The sequence below is a fragment of the Dermatophagoides pteronyssinus genome, unplaced genomic scaffold (genome assembly GCF_027571235.1).
Source record: "Dermatophagoides pteronyssinus isolate colony J.1.1.1.1 unplaced genomic scaffold, Derpt_VIB-CSIC_2022.12 sq0001, whole genome shotgun sequence".
Taxonomy (NCBI): Eukaryota; Metazoa; Arthropoda; class Arachnida; order Sarcoptiformes; family Pyroglyphidae; genus Dermatophagoides; species Dermatophagoides pteronyssinus.
Window position 1 is genome coordinate 939,476 of NW_027461525.1, and position 22,708 is coordinate 962,183.

The 22,708-nt window shown below is 28.6% G+C and overlaps 1 protein-coding gene and 1 long non-coding RNA gene across 10 annotated transcripts; both read left to right on the forward strand.

Annotated features, from left to right (window-relative positions):
• The first annotated feature begins 2,591 nt into the window (after window positions 1–2,591).
• Window positions 2,592–6,254, forward strand: LOC142645730 (uncharacterized). Its single transcript, XR_012846833.1, has 3 exons — window positions 2,592–2,678; window positions 3,518–3,668; window positions 3,742–6,254. It is a non-coding gene; the product is annotated as an uncharacterized LOC142645730 (long non-coding RNA).
• A 1,620-nt stretch (window positions 6,255–7,874) lies between these two features.
• Window positions 7,875–22,656, forward strand: LOC113798465 (MAP/microtubule affinity-regulating kinase 3-like). Of its 9 annotated transcripts, none has more exons than XM_075821082.1 (11): window positions 7,875–9,180; window positions 9,251–9,400; window positions 9,457–10,232; window positions 18,432–18,650; window positions 18,706–19,114; window positions 19,171–19,361; window positions 19,470–19,682; window positions 19,763–20,868; window positions 21,314–21,886; window positions 22,050–22,250; window positions 22,323–22,656. In XM_075821082.1, exons 3-11 carry the CDS (start codon window positions 10,173–10,175, stop codon window positions 22,648–22,650), a joined length of 3,300 nt encoding a protein of 1,099 aa, XP_075677197.1. In that variant the 5' UTR covers window positions 7,875–9,180; window positions 9,251–9,400; window positions 9,457–10,172; the 3' UTR covers window positions 22,651–22,656. The 9 variants fall into 9 exon arrangements, with proteins under 9 accessions (XP_075677197.1, XP_075677215.1, XP_075677179.1 ...); XM_075821100.1 differs by having other exon boundaries at window positions 7,883–9,180; window positions 22,326–22,656; XM_075821064.1 differs by lacking the exons at window positions 7,875–9,180; window positions 9,251–9,400; window positions 9,457–10,232 and adding an exon at window positions 12,346–12,606.
• The last annotated feature ends 52 nt before the right edge of the window (window positions 22,657–22,708 follow it).

The window sequence follows — 22,708 nt, forward strand, 5'->3', positions numbered from 1 at the left end:
AATGAATTGAGAAAAATTTAAAAGTCCTTTTACGAAATATTTCCGTTCTTTTTCACTAGATGGCAAAACTGTATTCGTATTTTTTTTTTTTTTAAAAAACGTTCGAATTCGAATACAGTGGTACCTCGGTTAACGAACACCTCGGTTAACGAAATTTTCGGTTAACGACGATGGGTCAGGAGAAAAAATTACCTCAGTTAACGATGATTTTTTCGGTTAACGACGATTTAAAAAAATCAATTTTTTGATTTTTTTGCGTATAATTTATTATAAATATTTGATTTTTTCAACAAAGACAACATCCTACTTATGAGAATTGATATCTAATCAAGAAATTTCATGAAAATTACAAGTTCCAAATATAATAATCGCTAGCCGAAAATGATTCTTTTTGGTTGAACAAATCTGAATTCCCTTATTCAGCTATGATTACTAACGATTCAAAATTCGCTTGCTTAACGATGATCACTGACAAATCCAAATTTACTAACCAAGCAATGATCACTGAAAAATCCAAATTTCCTAACCAAGCAATGATCACTGAAAAATCCAAATTCACTTGCTTAACGATGGTCACTAACAAATCAAAATTTGCTAACCAAGCAATGATCACTGAAAAATCCAAATTTCCTAACCAAGCAATGATCACTGAAAAATCCAAATTTCCTAACCAAGCAATGATCACTGAAAAATCCAAATTCACTTGCTTAACGATGGTCACTAACAAATCAAAATTTGCTAACCAAGCAATGATCACTGAAAAATCCAAATTTCCTAACCAAGCAATGATCACTGAAAAATCCAAATTCACTTGCTTAACGATGGTCACTAACAAATCAAAATTTGCTAACCAAGCAATGATCACTGAAAAATCCAAATTTCCTAACCAAGCAATGATCACTGAAAAATCCAAATTTCCTAACCAAGCAATGATCACTGAAAAATCCAAATTCACTTGCTTAACGATGGTCACTAACAAATCAAAATTTGCTAACCAAGCAATGATCACTGAAAAATCCAAATTTCCTAACCAAGCAATGATCACTGAAAAATCCAAATTCACTTGCTTAACGATGGTCACTAACAAATCAAAATTTGCTAACCAAGCAATGATCACTGAAAAATCCAAATTTCCTAACCAAGCAATGATCACTGAAAAATCCAAATTCACTTGCTTAACGATGGTCACTAACAAATCAAAATTTGCTAACCAAGCAATGATCACTGAAAAATCCAAATTTCCTAACCAAGCAATGATCACTGAAAAATCCAAATTCACTTGCTTAACGATGGTCACTAACAAATCAAAATTTGCTAACCAAGCAATGATCACTGAAAAATCCAAATTTCCTAACCAAGCAATGATCACTGAAAAATCCAAATTTCCTAACCAAGCAATGATCACTGAAAAATCCAAATTCATTTTCTAAACAATTTCAACTAAGTAACGAATTCAAATTCATAAACGAAACAAGTCCAACAAAGAATGAAAAGTTTAACAAATCTTATCGATCAAGGAATAAAATTCGATTGGTTATCAAAAAGTGCTATGGGAGAATATGGTTCATTTTTGAAAGATTTCGGATTTGAATAAGAAAACAATTTCCTGGGTTTGAATGGATTTAAAATTTGCAAAATTTCATTTTGAATTCAATCGTTTTGAACGAATTGAATCGTTATAAACACGTGAATTTGAATTCTTTACTGGCCATTGTTGGAATGGTTAAACAAGTGAATTTTGGATTTTTCAGTGATCATTGCTTGGTTAGTGAATTTTGATTTGTTAGTGACCATCGTTAAGCAAGTGAATTTGGATTTGTCAGAGAACATTGCTTCGTTAGTGAATTTGGATTTTTTAGTGATGATCTTTAAGCAAGTGAATTCGGATTCGTTAGTGATGATCTTCGAACAAGTGAATTTGGATTTTTTTAGTGATGATCTTCAAACAAATGAATTTGGATTTTTTAGTGACCATCGTTAGACAATCTAAAACATATTGCAACTCTTTTTTGAGAAAAAAAGGTAAAGAATTATGACAGTGAAGCAAACTTTTAAGGAAAGTGGGACATTTTTCATTTTTATCACCGAAAAGTGATGATTTCCGTTATCAGATCCAGTCTATGGATTAGCCTAGATAAGAACGAATTCAAAAATAATCAGTTTATTATGATTACATGGCTTTTTTCGAGAATTTAAGGTGATAATAGGAAATCAAGGTCTGAGGTCGGATCAATTTTATCCGCTCTCCATTGAAACCTATGGAAAATCGTACCTCGGTTAACGAACATTTCGGTTAACGACGGTTTTTCAGGACCCGATCATCGTCGTTAACCGAGGTACCACTGTATCAATCTTTTTTTCCAAGAATTTTAAATTGTTTGTTTGGTTCATCCAAATATCATTATATAATCCGGTTTGTTTTTGTTGTTGTTGTTGGTTTGATTTCGATTTCATTACATAACCATTGTCTGAAAATTGTTGTCTAGATAGATATTTTTTTGTTTTTGTTGTTTTTTGTTTTATTTTCAATCAACCATGATCGCGTATACACCATTTTTAGATCATTCAACTATCATGCATTATTATTTTGGTTTATATTCATAATATGAATCCAAATGACATGACATGACGTGAAAGAAATCATTTCATGTCATCATCATTATTATCATCAACATTAGGTAAGGTATAATAATATTGCCAAATAGTAATTCAGAAACTAAAGAAAGAAAAGAAAAAAGATCTCTAATGATGTAATATAAAAGATATAGAAAAGGTTAACACATTCTCTATTCTCTTCACTTTTTTTTCAAATATAAATGAAATTTCCAGAAAATAAAAGAGACGAAAATTGTTGCTCAGTTAGAACACATTTACAAACACTATCATTATTCTCTTATTATTTATAAAGATTTTTTTTAATAAGAAAAATATAAACGAAAGCGAAACACCTGGGTTCACTCCCAGTTTTTTCGAAATATATAAAGTTTCTTTCATCATATTTCGTGCCTGTTTCCAGAAAAATTTTGTACATTTAACTCTATCGTTTTGTTTTCTCTAATAACTTGCTGCTGCAATCGATTTTAATAGAATTCAACAAAAAAAATGAATAAGAATACCAACAACAACAGCATTAAGCTGAATATTTTAGATCTTTCTTTTCTTCTCTCTTTCTTTTTCTTTAGATTTTCTCTATCTTGCTCTTTAAAAAAAATAATCTATTGATAAACTAAAATGAGGTTCTGATTTCTTTCATTGTTGTTGTTGTTGATGTTGATAATAATGATTATTATCATAATGATAATTGTAATGATGATGATTATTTGATGTTGTCGTCATCATCGTATCTTTGTATCGTATCTTTCCCTATTTCTTTTTGCTTCTATTTAGTGGTTAGCAATTTTCATTAATGATCATCATCATCATATCAACCATGATTTCAATTCCTTCCTTGATTTCTTTTTCAGTAATAATACTCCCTTTACTCTCTTTTTCTCTCTCCCTATATTTTATCCTTTAGACACTTCAACGCTCCCTGTATTCTAAACAGGTTCACTCTACAATGATAATTTCAAAATGATGGTTGAATGAATCGAATCAAATGGATGGTTGGATGGATGTCTTCAACAGCAACAAGTTTAAATGATTGTCTCTGTTGTTCTCGTTCATAGGTTGGTTCCACCTTGGTGTTCTTTTCTATTTATCCCTTCTTCAATAATGTTTATGTATGTTTCTAAACTCAAGATGAATGATAATAATGATGATGATGACAACAACAACAGCCGATAATAATAATGATGAAATGATAATGGTTTCATTCAAAATTGTCATTTCGTCGTTTCTTTTCTTCAGTATTCAACTTTTGGGCGCCATGTGTTCAACAATGAATGAATGTAAAAAAAATTATGAATATCGATCCAATAGAATGAAGCAAATTTTCTTCCTTCCTTTCTCTCGAAAAATCTACAGATTTAATCGCCATTTCTTTTTGGTGAAAAAAGGTCAATCGTTGACATTAAATCATTTTTTTCTCCCCCATTTGATAATAATGATGATGACAAATCCATATTGAACGACAACTTATAAAGATCCATCATTATTTAGGGAAATGAAATGTCCATTCTCGTCTTACAATAATAGCATAACATCCACATTTTGAAAAAAGTTTGTCATTTCATTCATTCATTCAGACTGTGTCTGTGTAAATCACTTTTTCTCTCAAGTTCATGAAATGAAATGAAATTCAAACGAATAACAACAATTGAAGCGAATCACCAAATGATGATGATTGTATAACATACATAAGTCATTGATCTTGGCAAGATAACGAAAAAAACATTATCATCATCATGTCAACCGGTTATTTAATGTCAGTCAGTCAAACAAACAAACAAACAAACAACGAACATAATAAGATAATGGATGTTTTCGTTCAAAGAATCATGTTCCAAAATGATTATTGTTATGATTGATAATATCTTGAAGATAATAATCATATTATAAACACAGCCACACAACAATTGAAAGTGATAATAAGATTTTCTTCTCCCCAAAAACAAAATCAACAAAAAAAAAAAGTTAATCGAATTGCCAATTTCTTTCAAATATTTTCTTCTCAATCAAAAATTGTTTCACACCTGAATCTTGTCATCTGAAATTCAATTTGATCAATTGCCAAAAATCAAGTAGCATATAATTTTGAAACAAACAGAACAAGAACAAGAAAAAAAACTAATAATATAAAAAAAAATATATTGATTTTTTTGGAAAACATTCGACATGACATAATCATCGAATTTTTGATTGATTTTTGGAGCACCGACGCAGAATGATTTCATTTTTTTACATTTCCATTCAACTCAATCAATCTATAATTAATGAATGGATAATTAATGCAAAAAAGAAAAAAATTGTTTGGAAATTTGATATTAATTTTTTTTCTGTTTCTGGATCGATTCAGGAGAAAAATGTGTTAAATGTTTTTGTGGGTGGCATAAGTGGTTGTTACCGTTACTATGCCGTCTCCCTGTGTTTTTTTTTGCAATGAAAAGACAAGATTATTTGATATTTTTGGGTGATAAAAACAACAAATTTTTGATTGATTTCGAAATAATTGTCAGTGGAGGTGGTGGTGTCGGTAGTTTAGTTTTTCCCCCTTTACCACTATTTCTACTAATTTGCCCAATTTTCCATATTGTAACCATGAAATAGTTGGCTTCATTTGTCTATAATTATAATTAAGCTCGAGTCAATCAATTAAGTATGATAATTATGATTAACAAATTTTTTTCGAAAAAAAAACAAAATACACAAAGCATGTATATGAAAAATATGAATGGGAAAAGTAACATCAAGGACAATGTGCGTTACCCAAATTCAAATTTTTTTTCTTCATTTGATTCAAGGATTATCGATGAATTTTTTTTGTTTTGTTTTTCTTTTCTTTTCTTGAATAAACCAAACGCGCAACAAGTTAATTTAGTTTTAGTTTTTTCTTTTTTGATAATAATCATCGATTACATACATACACACAAACATTAACAAAACAAACTTGAATTTACCGGTCAATCAAACCAAAAAAAAAAAAAATGAATAAAGATTACCGCCACCACTACAACCATGATAGCCATCCTAAAATTCAATGAACTGAATCTCCATTGATTCCATTGGTTACCTGATTATTTATATAGCCGCAGCAGCAGGTCTGCACGATCCTATTTCAACCTACCTAACTCCATTCAGAAAAAAAAACATGTTCCTATTTGACATTTAACCTTTTCATATTTTTTTTTTTTTTTGGTTAATGATTTTTTTCTGTTTGTTTTTTTTTCAATTTTGGTCCCCACATAACACGGTAACCATAACAGTTTTGCTATCCGCAAAACAAAAATGAAATGAAATTAAAAATCAAAATGGAAATGTATTTTCCTTCTTGAACTATATATGCTTTTTATTATCAACAATGGTAGTGGTCGGTTATTTTTTTTTCTTCTTCCATCTTGAATGTTTTTTTTTTCTATCTGGTTATCATCATCGAATCAAAAAAAGAAATTTGAATTTCTGTTCCTGGTGGTGGTGGTGATGGATATAATTCGAAGAAAAAAGGATAATAAAATGTTTGCATATCCGAATGGCTAGTAGGATCACTTTGGAAGAAAGGTGGTAATCACATTTCAATCAAATTATCTGTCTTCAGATTTCCATAAATAAACCAAACATTCACTGTAATTTCGTTTTTTTTTCTGTTCAACATTCGAATCGATCGGATCACCAACAAAAAAAAAAAGAAAAAAAAATTTAATCTTAAATTTTGCTTAATTCAATCATTATCAGTGATTAAACCGTCAATGAAAAAACGAAAAAAAATTGATAATGAATTGATTTTCATTGAACAAAAAAAAATTATCAATAACAATCAATCAATCAATCAATCAATGATGATCAATCAAAAAAAAATTGAAATAATCCATATCGATCAAACGAGAAGATAATTGATGAATGATGCTTTGATATTTGCTCTTTTCAACGAAAAAAACAACAACAACAAAAATTGAAACAGAAACGTTTGATGATGATCCGTTATTTTCGCCAACAACAACAACAACAACAAAAAAAGCCGATTCCACATGTACTTTCGAACGAAAAGAAAATTCATAAAAAATTTATTTTTGATATAGTGGGGGTTTCCACCACCACACAATACCACTACGATTCGAATGTTATTCGAAGGAAGATGGACCATAGTGAAACGAAAAACAAGGCTCCATGGAAATGGAACAGAATCGATTCTTGATTTTATTTCGGCTTTTGAATTCCGAAATGAAATCGCAAACATTTTTCATTTCTCCCCTCTCCCACCACCGCTTCTATATATAACAATTTAAAAAAAAATGACAATCCTGCTGCTTCTTCTTTCATAACTGCAATTTTCCTGTATACCATCATTGCTATATACACACAACACACCTCCAAAATGGATCCCCATTCGTCCATTTTTTATTCAACCTCGATTCTTACAGTGTCAAAATAGTGGTTATAGTAGTAGTGGTAGAGGAATAGAGAGAGAGAAAAAAAATATATGTTCAGGAATGCAACAAAAATCCAGAAAAAAATAGTAGTGGTAGTGTATATATATATTTCTTCAAGCTCCTATATCCTTTTGGATAATAAGGTGTTTCAGGAATACTATCTCTTGTGGTATAGTAGTAGCACTGAAATATGAAAGATACTTTGTTGTGGTTGTTGGTTAATAAAAAAACAAAATAACTCGCCCTATCAGGATTGTTAACTTCTTTCGAAATCCTCACTTCGAACTCCTACTTTTGTGTTCTCTTTTTTTTTGGATTTCTCTCTTTGCATTCTTTTTTATTGTTGTTGTTGTTGTTGTTGGACATCCATTTTTTTCGTTTATTTTTTCTGGTTTTCTTCAGGATCATCATCATCATCATCACCATCATCCATTATCGTCATTATTATCATTACCACTACACAAAAGTCTTTGGAAAGAAAAGAAACAAAAAAAAAAAAAAAAAAAAAAATATTATCGTCATCATCAATAGTCGTCGTCGTCGTCATCGGTGTGTGTGTGTATCTCTGTGTGGCTAAAGCGTTGCCAACACAAAATTCTGTGTTTGTGTTTGTATGTATGTATATGGTGTGTGTGTGTGTGTATATGTTGATGTGGTATAATGGCAAATATTTGTGAAATATGTATCTCTTGTATCTATGTTAATGTTGATGATGATAATAATGATGATACGATCCAAATCTATTGAATATTCTACAAAAAAAAAAATAGAAAAAAATACACAGTGTGTTTGTTTTGTTTCATTAATTCATTCATAGCCCTTTTTTTTGATTTGAAAAAAAATAAATCAATAAGATTTGATCAAATGATGAACATCCATTATCAAATCAATCATCAACAACAACAACAACAATAATAATAATACCGACAACTAAATCATTAATAATATGGTTAATTTCGAAATATTTTGTGTGTGTATATGTTGTATATGTTAGTTGGTGTGTTTGTATCCAGGTTTGAGAAATGATACCCACTTTTCAATTGATGAAATCAAAAATCATCAATTTTTTTTCTATTCAACTTTTTGGAATCAAATTTTCATTTGAAAATCCCGAAGAATCTCTCTCTCTCTCTTTGGATGGATTTCCATTGATTTTTTCGATTGTGTTTTTGTTTACTGTTTGATATATTTCTCCTTGGATTTCACTGTGTGTTATAATTTCAGTTCAAAGTTATAACAACAAACAAACATCTACTCGAATTTAAATAATGATTTTTTTTTCGAATAAAATATTACCTGCATCGTACAAACCCGTAAAGAAACAACAACAAAAAAAAAACGGATTAAACCATCCATAACCATTGATATAAACGACGAGAAGAAAAAGCCAACATCCATCATCATCATCTATGTTTTTTTTTTTTGATTTTCAATTTATTCACACTGTGTGTCTCTTGTGTATCGTTTAATAATAATATTTTTTTATTTTAATTTTTTTTTTTTTAATTTTTCGATTCGATGCAAGTTTTTTTGGTGTGATCTCTCTCTCTCTCTCTCACTGTGTGTTTGTATCCTTGTCCTCCTCTAATGTTTGTGTTATTATTATTTACTCTGTTTCGGTTGTTGTTGTTGTGTGTATTATGTGTATGTGTTTTTGATTATCATTTATAATCATCCTGGTTATTTCTTCTTCTCTTGCCTGTTGTCTGTATTTGCTGATTTCGTTCAATTTTAATATATACACAAACACAAACATCATATTGCAATCCTTGGTTTTTGATTTTTTTGGTTTGTTTGTTTTCTATTCTAATTCTATTCTATTCATCATTTATTCGAAAGAAAATTTTAACCAAAGAAAAGAAATTCTTTACCTTTCATATGTGATTTACACAATTATTATGTTTGTGTAATGCAAATCAAATAATGATGACATTTATGAAAGAATTTCCTTTTTCTTCACAACAACAACAACAAAGCAAAAATCAATTACTGAATCCAGATTCAGAAAAATAATTGATTCAAACAAATGATCATCATTAACCCAATATATCAACGTATAATACTCAAATAGAAATCACAACAGCAACCAAATCTTATTTAAATGCAATAAATCATTTAAAAAATTCTTCTTCGAATATAAAATGGCACAAAAAAGGTTTAAAAAAATCTCAAATTTTGCAAAGAATTAACATTAACATTTCTTTTTTTTTACTTTATCAATCTAGATTTCATTTTATCGTTTGATGTTTGTATTTGTATCGATTATTGCATATTTATTAAAAAAACAAACAAAAGAAGAAATCTAAATCCAAAATAAATCAAATTCATTCCAAAAAAAATCGATTAAAACTTTTTGTTATTCTTTTTTTTTAAAGGTAATGATTTAACAAGAAAAAATGATGTTTCTAATTTCATTCTATTTTTTTTATAGTTCCAGAATTTTAATCGCATATTTGTGATATATTCCATATAATCATTGGAAATGATGATTCAATCAGATTAATCTCTTGTTCTTCTCTCGCTCATCATAATCACAACACCACTGTTGTTTGAAAATCATCATGGAAAATATTTTGTTCTAATGAAAATCCCTGAGAAAAAAAGAATCTGTGCGTGTTGGGAAAACGAAAAAAAGAAAAGAAAAGAAATCTTACAGTACTTTTCATCTTATTCTTATTTCGTTTTTTTTGTTTTGTTTTATTGTTTTCACCAATTATTCATTGTGCTTGTTTGTTTATTTGGTGTGTATTATTCTTCGAAATTCATTAATATAATAAGGTTACGTTTACATTAAATTACGTTATTATTATCATCAAAGTAAAATATACAAACAAGCAAACAACAAACCAGACACAAAAAACATCGATTGATCATCCTTAGTGTTAGGATCATATAAATTTATAACAATAGGTTATATACCGTTGTAGAATTGCAAATTTTATTACATTTGCTCGACTTTTCTGTCTAAACGACAACGAAAATAAATTTGTTTTTTTATCATCATAAACAACGACTACGATAACATCAATTTGTAATTGAAACCACCTCATCTCGACACCATAATAATAATATCGACAAAAAAAATTGATAACCAATCAACAAAATACAAAACCCGAATATCATCATTCATATAAATAAAAATCAATAATGGCCGCAAGTGTACGAACACCATTACAAACTGTCCATGAATCTGGTCCACATGAACAGGTAAAGAAAAAATATCATTATTGTCATTAGCGATATATAGTCGTTGTTGTGTTTTTTGGTTGAAAGAAATTTTTTTTTGCTGGTTTACAAAAGATGTTTGTTTTATACCTGTACATGTTTTTTTTTATTGAGTAGGGATGTGTGATGTCTATGTGTTTATTGATCCTAACTAAATGAATGAATGAATGAATGAAGAAAACTGATATTGTCCACATTGCAAAATCATTGTTTATGATTTATGTCTCTTTCTCTCTTTGTTAATGATTATAATAATAATAATATGATATGATCATAAGCCAGATGTGTATTCTGAAGATTGTTTTCTTTCAGTTTTTTTTAATTGTCTTCATTCATTCATTCATTCATTCAATAGAAGAATGAATTGTTGAAACGGAAAAATTTTTTTCGTTTTGTTTTGTAAGCCAAGTATGTATGTGTTTTGTTTGTTGCTGTTGATAATGATGACGAATATAGGAATTCTTTAGATTCAGATTTTTTTGTTCGATGCTCATTTTTTCGTTGTTAATATAAAAATAACCTACACTCTTATAGTATTGTTACTTATTTTAAATGGTTGGCGGGCATTCTGGGCGCCATTTAGAATAAGTTGATGATTAGATTAGATTTAACGTTGAATGTTGGTTGGTTGGTTGGTTGATCTGAAAATGAGAAAAGAAAAATACATCACATTATGTTTTGTCTGTGTATGTGGCATACTTGTGATTGTACATAGAATCATTCATAGGAATTTGAAGGTCTGCAATGAATAAATGCCATCAACCACACACACATTATCAATTCTTCATTTGTTCATTTTTCGCTTTGAAAATATCTAAATTGTGAATGAAATGAATACCTGGAGCATTCTTTTACCACGCACACGCTATATGTCTGGTAGTTTATAAAATTCGCTTCATTGAATCACATTTGTACATGAAGAAAAACCAAATGATAATCAATGAAATGTAATAATGATTCGATTCCGTTTTTTTCTCTCTCTCTAAAAATAAAACCTTGATAATTATTCAATGATTCTCCAAAAAAAAGAAAAGAAATTTGATGGGTATCAAATTTGTTGGTTGTATGATTGTATTTTTTTCCCTGTGAAAAAAAGAGTTTATTTCATTGCACGTTTTTTTGATATTTTTGGATGTTTTTTAATTATTGTTGCTGTACAAAACAGACATTAATAATTGATATCATTAGTTTGGTTTTTTTGTTTGATTTGTCAATGTCGCTATGATCTGATCTTGAAATTGATGTTTTATATTGTTTTATATATCGCGCACAGGTGTGTGTTATATTGTTCATTATGTTTTTCGTTTACTTCATTCATTGTCAATGATGATGATAATGATTTTTTTCTCTTCGTTTGCTTTGTGTTTTGTTTCGTGTTTAGGAATTCATTAACAAAATGTAGTACAAATTAACGAAAATTCATATTTTGAACATATGATACAATAATAATAATAATAATGGATGATACAAACAAAAAAATAAATAACAAAAAGCTTCATCATTTTTATCCAATTTGATCATTTTTATAATAATAATGATAACGATAGTTTTCTTTCAAAAAAAACACCTGAAAAACATTGAAATTTTCTTATTAGTATTTTTCAATCTTGATATTTTCTTTCTTCTCATTTGAATTCTTCTTCTTCTTTGTGTGTGTGTGTGTAACTTGTGGTGAAACCAGTCTTTTTCTTCTTTATTATAAAAAAAATTTGCATATTTTTTTCATCATTTTTTTCTTTTTTTTTCGTTTGTTTGTTTTGTGTCTATTGTGTGTGTGTTTGTATCCCGGATAATAGTGAAAAAAAGAAGAAAAAAACCCGAACTAGTTTGGTGTTTTGGTGATGATTTTTTTGATGTGTGTGTGTGGGTGGGATGACCTGTTCAACTGATTTTTTAAAAAGCATTTTTTCAATTTGCATTTTGAATTTGAGACCGACAATGTTTTTCTGTATATTCTATTCAGAAAAACGAAAAAAACAGAATTGAAAAATTGTAATGAAAATAGCACCAATCAAAAAAAAAAAAAAAAAAAACATTAACTGTTGTTTTTTGGCTAACCTTTCTCATTGTCATTGTCAAGATTGTTTGTTTGTTTGTTTGAATCATCGATTAATTGATTGCTAAATCATCATTATCATTATTGATTCTGTTGAATTAAAAAAACGAAAAAAAAATGCTTTTATCCGTAATGGTACCATCAGATGATGAAGAACATATACGTCGTACAGCATATCGTGCTAGACGTCGTCGTCGTGAATCTGATACCGGTATTACTGGTGGTATTGTTTTAAGATCATCATCTGGTAGTCATGGGCGTCGTTTAGTTTCATTAAATCCTTATGGTACAATGACTATTGTAAGTAAATTTTTTTTTTTGTGGAAAATATTTCAAAAAAATGAATGTTTTGTGTAAACATCAAGATCATCAAGATCAATTTTTTTCAATATTTTTATCTTCAATATTTTGATATTTGTTTTTCGGGTACAATGATGATGATGAAATCAAATAAGGAACTGTTTACAAAAATTAAGTTTAAATTAGCGAATTGGTTGGTTGGTTGTTGTTGTCAACAAACATTCCGTGATAATAATAATATTTTGTTTGTTTCATTGCGAAATCATCATTTTGATGGTGCACTATTGGACGAGTATTTTACGTGACATTCAAAAAGAATTTATAATTCAGGAAAAAAATTGGTATTGTCATGTTGTTGATTGTTTGAATGAAGTTTATCAAAAAGAATAAATAAAGTTTAATTGAATGATTGAAAAGATCGAAAAAAATGTCAAAAGATTATGATGATTATGATGATTACAAATTGTTTTAATATATAATTATTATTAAATTTGGTCATATCATTTCTATAAATAATAAATAATAATAATAATTACAAATTACAACTAGAACTATCTAGTTTAGTTATAATATCACATTCACACTTTATATCTATTGATATTCGATATGATGATGTGGGTTTGGCTAAAATTTTTTTTTTCATATTATCCATTTCATCATATAGTTTTATGTAGAGGCCATTATCATTTCCGATATTATCATCATCATCATCGTTTTTCATTTTTTTTGATCATATAATATTTTATTTCAAATCATCATCATCATCATTTTGGTTTGGATAATGAACCTAATCATATCTATAAATACATGAATGAAAAAAAATGTCTAAATCATCGATGAATTTTTGGGTTGCTGCTGCTGTTGGTGATGGTGATGGTTGCTATCTTTTGTCATATAAAAAGCTAAACGTATATCCCCAGATTATTTGGTCATTTTGGATGAAAGCTTTTTTTCTCTCTTTCATTTGTCATTATCTTAGTTGTACAATATGTCAACGTACCGTTTTTTTTCAAAAATATATTTTTCGGTCTAGAAGAAACTTTCAAAATGATGATATATCAAATCGAATGATGATTTGCATTTGCTAACAACAGAAAAAAATCATTTCAGTTCGATGGATTAGAAAATCAATTTTTTCTAATTATACAAAGTGTGTGTGTGTGTGTTTTTTTTTTTGGATTCAATTTCCAAATTCAAACAAATTCAGCAAAAAAAAATCTTGGTTCATTTCTCGATTTCAACTTTGACTTTATTTTAGTTTTGTTGTTTGTTTTTGTTTTTCGTTTGCCAATCGATTTCTTTTGAAAAAAAAAATGATTACAAATTGTGTATTCATCATAAATACAGCGTCAACCATACAACAATTTATACGAAGAGGTGATGTTTTATCAACGGTATGTTTGTTGTTTTGTTTTTATAAATCTTATATGATGTGAACATTTGATATAGAATACCGAGTAATTTTATTCGGTTGTGGATGATGTTTACTGAATTTTTTTCTCGTGTGTCTGTTTGATGCTTGTGTTTGTTTGAATCAAATGTCAATGAGAAAAAAAACTTGCACACACACACTTTGTCTTTTAAGGTTCTTTGATTGAATCATCAACATTATAACGGTATCCGATTTGATAATGATAGGTGTTTGGTGATTAAATGGTTGTATTTGGTTTTTTTTCTAGCCTCTTTTAAACAAGATTCTATTCTTGAAAAACAATATCTTAGTTGTTATATATATTGGATGATGGAAAAGATATTAAGAAATGATGTGCTCTTCTTTTTCTGTTGCGTCTGTTGATGTTTTTTCTTTATTTCGTTTTTTTTTCTTCATTTTCATTAGAAAAAAATAATAATTTATCTAAATAACGATGATGATGATGATGATGATATATACTTTGTGGTTTTTTTTCTTCTTCTTGTTGGATATGCACCACATAATAATAATAATCATGCGTTGATTGTGTCTGCTTCTCTGTCTCTATTGATGGTTGTTGGTTTTTTGTTCTTCTTCAAATTCGACAAATTTGATTTGTTTGGATGTTTGATAAAGAGAACGAGAAATACAATATCATCATCATCATATGGCATATGATGATGTGTGAAAGAAACGTAGTTTTTTTCTAAATAATATCTTCTGTTCACATTATGATGATCATCATTGTCGACTATGATGTTTAAACAAGAAAAAAATTCATCGCAATTTTCCAAAAATGAAACACAATGATGATTTTTCAATGTTTTCTAATTATCAAATGTTAAATGTGTGTGTGTGAAAAATAAATTGTAAAAAGTAAATTGTTTTTGTAATTAAAAATCAAAATCAAAATAAAAATCCATTATCAATGCATCTATTTGCCGGTAGTTATCTTTATTGTCAACCAAATAAAACAATTCATAATGTATGTTGAAACTTTATTTTATTTTATTTATTTGTTTGTTTGTTTTTACACCCTTTCTGTGTTTTGATTGATTTATATTCATGCGAATGAAGTGTTAAACAAAAAAAAAATGATGATAAAGTTTTGTTTTTTCAGTCACTTCAGGTTATAATAGTTTCTCTGCTATTTTTACCTAAAGGATGACATCAAAAAAAAAGTTGATAATCATTATACACGCAGATGATGATTGAATTTTTGTTTTGTTTAAAAAAATTGAATTTTTTATTTTTTATTTACAAAATTTTTTTATTTTTTCCCTGTTATCTTCATCGTTAAACAATGTCTATTTTCTGTTTGGATTTTTGGTGGTGTTGGTATTGTTGGTGTTTTGGTAGTTATTGTTGTTGTTGTAGTGGCCCGGGGTTACAGATTCATTTGTCAAATATAACAGTTAGCTCACAGGTTAGTAAATATATGCATGCATGCTGTATGATGATGATTTGGAATTTCGAAATCCACTTTTTTTCATTCATTACAAATCAAATCAAATGTCATGTTCATTCATTCGTTGAAATTGTTTTAAAATGTTTTTTTATCATCTAAATCTTGTCTTGTTTTTTTTTTTGTTTTGGAAAATCATGTGTTTTTTAATGTATGTTGTTGTTGTTGTTGTTGTTGTTTTGGCTACTAACCTAAAATTAGAACCAGAAAAACAAAAAATTTGATTGATTTTTTTTCCGATTACGTCATTGTAATGATGATGATGTAAAGATTTTTCGTTTCGTTTTGCCTTTTTTTATATTCTAATGCAAGCATAGAATCCATTCGGATGAATCATCCATTGGATAGTGTAGTGTTTATGCAATGGTTATTTTAGTTTTTTTCTTTTCTCCCATTTTGACATTTGATAATATGATACTTTTGTCTGTGTGTTTGTAATGAAAAAAATTGAAAATTTGCTCGAAAAAAAAACAAGCAAATTTCCATATTTAGGTTGACATTTTTTTTTATAAATTTTAATTTTTTTCAACAAAAAATAAAATTCAATTTGTACTTGACATTAAAATCATTGTTTGTACTTGGTATCCAATATCGATTTTTGCTGTTGTTGTTGTTGATTAAATATAGAGCAAAAAAAGTATTAATAATGATGATAATTAATTACACATTTCCGGATTTTGTTTTTTTTCAGTGTTTTTTTTTGTAATTTCAGATTGAAAATTATCATCGATAATCATTATCCATTGTGGTTTGAAAATAAATCATTTGTTTGTTGTTTGTTTTTGTTTTTTGGCATTGATATGACATGATGAATTTTGAATATATCATAATAATACAATAATTTACCCACTTGATAATTTTTGACATTATCATTCTCGTCATCATCATTATCATCAGCCTAGGAATGTTGTTCCCGGATTATTTGTTTTTTGTTTTTACTTTGAGGCTTATACCAGATTCTCATAGATTCTGATATTATTATTATAGAATTTTATTCGAAATAGAACAAAAAATTCTGTGGAAATGAAACAAGATAAAAAAAAGAGTAAGAGGGAGAGAGAAAGAGAGAAAGATAGAAACAATCGAGTAAATGGCAATCCGGCCATGAATATCTCTTTCACTATATGCTGCTGTTCGGGTATTTAGTATTTTTTGTTGACAAATATTCAACAGAATATATATGAAAAAAAAGCCTTGATTCTCTCCGTTCGTTCGTTTGTTTGTTTGTTGGAAACACCGTAGTAAAAAGAAAAACTTTGGAATAAAACTTTGTTGTTGTTTCAATTCGATTTTTTTCCCCTCATCATCATATCTTTTTTATCCCATCCAATTCTATTCTCATTCTATTTATTTGACGTCATCTTAAAGTAATGATTTTGTTTATTGTTTTTTCTTTGCCTGGTTTTTGTTTCTGCTGCTGCTGCTGTTGGCGCTATGTAGTTTATATTTCGGTTTCCCATTAAAAATAAATGGAAGACGTTGAATGTGCAAACTCAGAAACAAACACCGAAACACACGCCGAACGAAAGAAACGATTTGTTCATTTGTTATTCATCACTGGATTGGCAAACTTTTCAATGAATGAATGAATGAATGAGAATGAGTGGAACCGAAAATCTCTTGTTTTTTTCGGTTCAAAATAGCATTTTGTAAAACTAAATTCTCTTCAAAAAATATCATTATTTCTTTCATCACTAAAGATGATGATGAAATTTTTTTTTTGCTGCTGCTACTACTACTTTCATAAAGATTTACATAGATTTTTCTCATTTCAAAAAGATTGCATAACCAAAAAAGATACCGTTGCAATTTTTCTCTATTGTTTTTAAAATGCAGGTAGAAAAATTTTCAGCTATTAGAAAGAGATTATTGACAATTCCATTTCAATTTTTTTTCGTTGAAAAAAAATCATTTCGATGATGATTCACACACACTACTTTTGCACTGTATGAATAAATCTCTTTTCTTTTCTTTTTTTACTTAAATCGTAATGAGAGCGTGAAGAAAAGAAGAAAAAAAATTTCTAATTTAATTTTTCTTTGAATTCTAATTCTATAGTCGTCGACAACAAAAACAAAAAAAAAAATGATAACGAATAATTTAGTCGGTCAAGTACAGTACAGTACATTCCATTGAATTTTTTTTTTATTTTCGCTGTTTAAAACAACGAATAAAGAATTTCTTTTATTCTGATGACAAATATTACATTTGGGCAATAGGAAATTCATTTGATTCAACAGAATTTTTCTGTGGCTGTTTTCCAATTTTGTATGAATCCAAATTTCAAATTCAAAAGTCAATATTTCATTATCAAAACAAAAAAAAAAACTTTTAGGAATTTCCTAATATTCTATACGGAATTCATTCGGAATTTGATTTGTCAAATTTGGCAATGGAAATTAATAATAAATTACAGAATTCTTTTGGAATGATAATTACAATCTCTCTATCTCTCTGTCTGTATGTTTGTTCTATTAAATTTTCCATCATTCATTCATGATTAATGTGAAAAATTATTATCATGTGAAAAAAACAACTGATGATTGATTGATTGATGAGAAAATGAAAATTTATTGATTTTTTACATTTGCAATAAATTTGATTTTGTTGTTTTTGTTTTTTCGGGAAATTTTTGCTTTTTCAAATGTTTAATCGGTATATTTTTATACCTGCAGCTGCTGTTGTTGACTACCTACACTGTTTTTTATTTCGTGGAAAAAATGGTACCAAAAATAACTTGTTGATTTTGTTTGTTTGGGTCTAAAATGATTTGACCTAGTGATGATCTGAACAAATTGATTTATACGTCATTAGTATGTGTGATTTTTTTCATGATAATCTTTTGATCTAAAAAAAAGTGTGAATGAGGTTATTCATTATATTTTTTTTTTAATTTATTTCATTTGGAATTCTTATCATTTCTTTTGCATTATTATTATTTTTGAATAGAGTGAAGATTATCAACCAGTATCAATACCGAATCATGTACGTAATAATGCCCGATTATCTAGAAATGAAGAACCACAAATTGGTCGTTATCGTTTACTTAAAACGATTGGTAAAGGTAATTTTGCCAAAGTTAAATTGGCAAAACATTTACCAACCGGAAAAGAAGTTGCTATTAAAATTATTGATAAAACACAATTAAATCAATCAAGTCTTAACAAGGTATGTTGTTGTCATTGAATTTTCCTATTTTATCATATTTTTTTTCTTGGGGTAGCTATTTCGTGAAGTACGCATTATGAAAATGCTTGATCATCCAAATATTGTAAAATTATATCAAGTAATTGAAACGGAAAAAACATTATATTTGGTTATGGAATATGCAAGCGGAGGCGAAGTATTTGATTATCTTGTATCACATGGTCGAATGAAAGAAAAAGAAGCTCGAGCAAAATTTCGACAGATTGTTTCAGCTGTACAATACTGCCACCAAAAACGTATCATACATCGTGATCTAAAAGCAGAAAATCTTTTATTGGATAGTGAAATGAATATCAAAATTGCTGATTTTGGTTTTAGTAATGAATTTCAATTGGGTGAAAAATTGGATACGTTTTGTGGTAGTCCACCTTATGCTGCACCGGAATTATTTCAAGGAAAAAAATATGATGGTCCCGAAGTTGATGGTAAGAGTTTTGTTGTTTTTGTTGTTGTTATAAAATGTATTTATTTTTTTAAATAGTTTGGAGTTTGGGAGTTATTTTATATACACTAGTCAGTGGTTCACTTCCATTTGATGGCGCCAATTTAAAAGAATTGCGTGATCGTGTACTTAGAGGAAAATATCGTATACCATTCTATATGACCACTGATTGTGAAAATTTATTGAAAAAATTTTTGGTATTAAATCCGGCCAAACGTGCTTCATTAGAGGTTAGTTATATATTGCACAATTTTTTTTTTTGTTGTTGTTGTTGTTGTAAATGTATTATGATATTAATGTTATTTTTTTCATTTACATTATAATCATTATTATCAAAGACTATTATGAAAGATAAATGGATGAATATGAATTACGAAGATGATGAACTAAAGCCTTATGTTGAACCGGAAATAGATTTAAGTGATCAAAGACGTATAGATATTTTATGTCAAATGGGTTATTCATTGGATGAAATTGAAGATTCATTACGGCAAAGAAAATATGATGAAATAATGGCCAATTATTTATTACTTGGAAAACGCACAACTGAGGTAAATTTTTTTTTGTGTTTTTTGTTTTTGTTTTAGATTGTTTTGCTAATTTTCTTATTTTTGTTTTTTAAATTATTCAGAATGAACTATGCGATTCACGTTCAAGCTCAAGTCTTTCGTTACGAGGTATACATCAGAAAAATGATTATATCATACCTAATAGTCATCATTCTCATCATCATCATCATTCACATCATCATCAATCACCATCACATGTTAAAGTTCAACGATCGGTATCGGCAACAACTAAGCCACGTCGTTTCAGTCACAGTAGTGAAAATCAACAACAACAACAACAGCAACAACAAACCAATAATCATCCCAGTACATCCGGAGCAACAGGAACCGGACAACAATTTACAACACCTACAGTGCCTCCCATTCCGAATAATACCAGTGGTAGTAATACGTATAGTAGTGGTAGTAAACCACGTCCTAATGTTTTAGAACATGCAATGACAAATGCTAAAGATTCTGTGATTCATTCATTCAACAAAAATAATGGGGCAAATCTTGCAGCATCCAATGCTGGATCTTCGGGAACAACAACCAACAATACTAATGGTGGTATCCAGAATAATAATTCTTCAAATTCGTCCAACAACAACAACAATCAAAATACCGATTCTACTGCAATGATTAATGGTGGTGATGATGTTTTATCGTCATTGAAATCACCAACTGGAACACAAGTTAGCACATCGAATGCAGTCAATTATATAAACAGTGGTGGTCCTAGTAGCGGAAGTGGTGGCTCGAATCGAACTCAAACAATTAAATCATCCATAAATAATTCATCCAATTCGGCCATTGTAGGTTCATCATCATCATCATCATCCACAACAACAAATCAGACCATTTCGGATACGAATAATACCCCATCAACCACCAAAAATAATTCAATGACAAACAATTCATCACCATCAAATTCTATAATTAGTCCATCGAAATTGAGCCAATTAGGAACTGGTTCATTAAGGCAAAAACCATCAGCATTGCCAACATCATTGCTCAAAAATACATTGAGTGGTATTCCAAGACGGAATACAACATATACCACCACCACTACTAATACAACAAATACAAATAATAGTTCATCATATTCACCGACAAATAATTCAACATTACAGCAAACACTACAAGAGAAAAGTGCTTCGATTGAGAAGACAATCGTCGAAAATTCAAAGTAAGTTGAAACGAAGAAAAAAAATAATTTTTTCAATGGTCACAATTCAAAATCAATCACAAGCGCACATTTTGATAAATATTTTTGTTTTCTATATATTAAATATAAAATTGTTTATCATTTAATAATTTGTTTATAAAAATGGCTTGTGCTGCTAATGATGATAATTAAAACCAAAAACAAAACAATTGCTTTTCAATGATTTGATTTTTTTCCCTGCAAAAAAATAACATTTTTTTTGAAAAACAAAAAATCTTTTGTGATGAATACTAATGATATGATACCTTTTTTTTCTGTTTCCCTTTTTCTTTTTCTTTCTTTCTCTATCTTTTCTATTGCTCGTTCTCTCTCTCTCTCACACTATCTTACTCTTAAAAAATGACAAACCAAAAACAAAAACAAAAAAATCGATCAACGAATGAAACCAAAAACTTTTTATAATCAGTATTTTGAACATTGCTAATTCATCATCATCATCATCAAATAATAATAATACCGCCACGAACAACAATAGTACAAATAATAATAATAATGATAATAATGCTTCAACAAATGCTAATAATAATATCAATCAAACAAATAATAATCCTATCGTATCGACTACGACGACGACGACGACAAAGTCAACAATCACAGGCAGTCGTTCGAATAATAATTTGATAAATAATAATAATAATAATAATAATAATGATAATATAAAAAATGAATCAATTACAAATACGAATGGTCAAACAAAAGATAAAGATAAACAACAACAATCAAAAGATTCTAATGATTCAAAATATGTTATGACTGCTTCAGCTTGTAGTGGTAATGTTGGTGGTGGTGGTGGTGGATCATGTTCATCAACTACCACATTAACATCTTCCTCATCCTCGAATCAATTACGACCAAAAGGTCATGCTAAATCAGCATCAGTTTCGGGCCGATCTTATAATAATGCTTATGCTCCAGAATTATTACCAATCGATAGTAATTCTGCATTGTTGACCGATACAAATACAACACCACGTCCAAGGTTTGCCATTCATATTTAATTGTTTTTGTTTTTTGTTTTGGTTTCATTTTTTCCCTTGTTTTTCACATCTTTTTACACATGTGTGTTTATAGCGCGTGTTTATAATGATTTTTTTTTTTAAATAAAATTTTTAATAAATTTTTTCATTATTTTATTTTTGTAGCTCATCAAAAAATGCATTAACACCGATACAAAATATTAATCGTGCATTTCCAAGAGGAACAGTCAATCGTAGTACGTTTCATAGTGGTCAAACACGTGAAAGATGGCCACCATTTGTACAGCCATTAAGTGCAACACAAGATACATCAAATATGAATCGTCAGTCATTCTTTAGTAAACTTTCCTCAAAATTTAGTAAAAGGTATTTGATAATCATATTATCATTTTAAATATTAAATATTAATCAAACATTTGGTTGTTGTATTTAAACAAGTAGAACGATGAACGATGATCAAACAAAACCAAGATCTTTAAGGTTTACTTGGAGTATGAAAACAACTTCATCACGTGATCCGAATGAAATAATGGCTGAAATTCGTAAAGTTCTTGATAAAAATAATTGTGACTATGAACAAAGAGAAAAATTTCTATTACTTTGTATACATGGTGATCCATACACTGATTCATTAGTACAATGGGAAATTGAAGTCTGTAAATTACCAAGACTTTCGTTGAATGGAATACGTTTTAAACGAATTTCCGGTACATCAATCGGATTTAAAAATATTGCTTCTAAGATAACCAGTGAACTTAAGTTATGACTGGGTGCCGATGTAGAGTTGGTCGAAGAAGATTTTAGTGGTCAGCAAAAATGTTCCC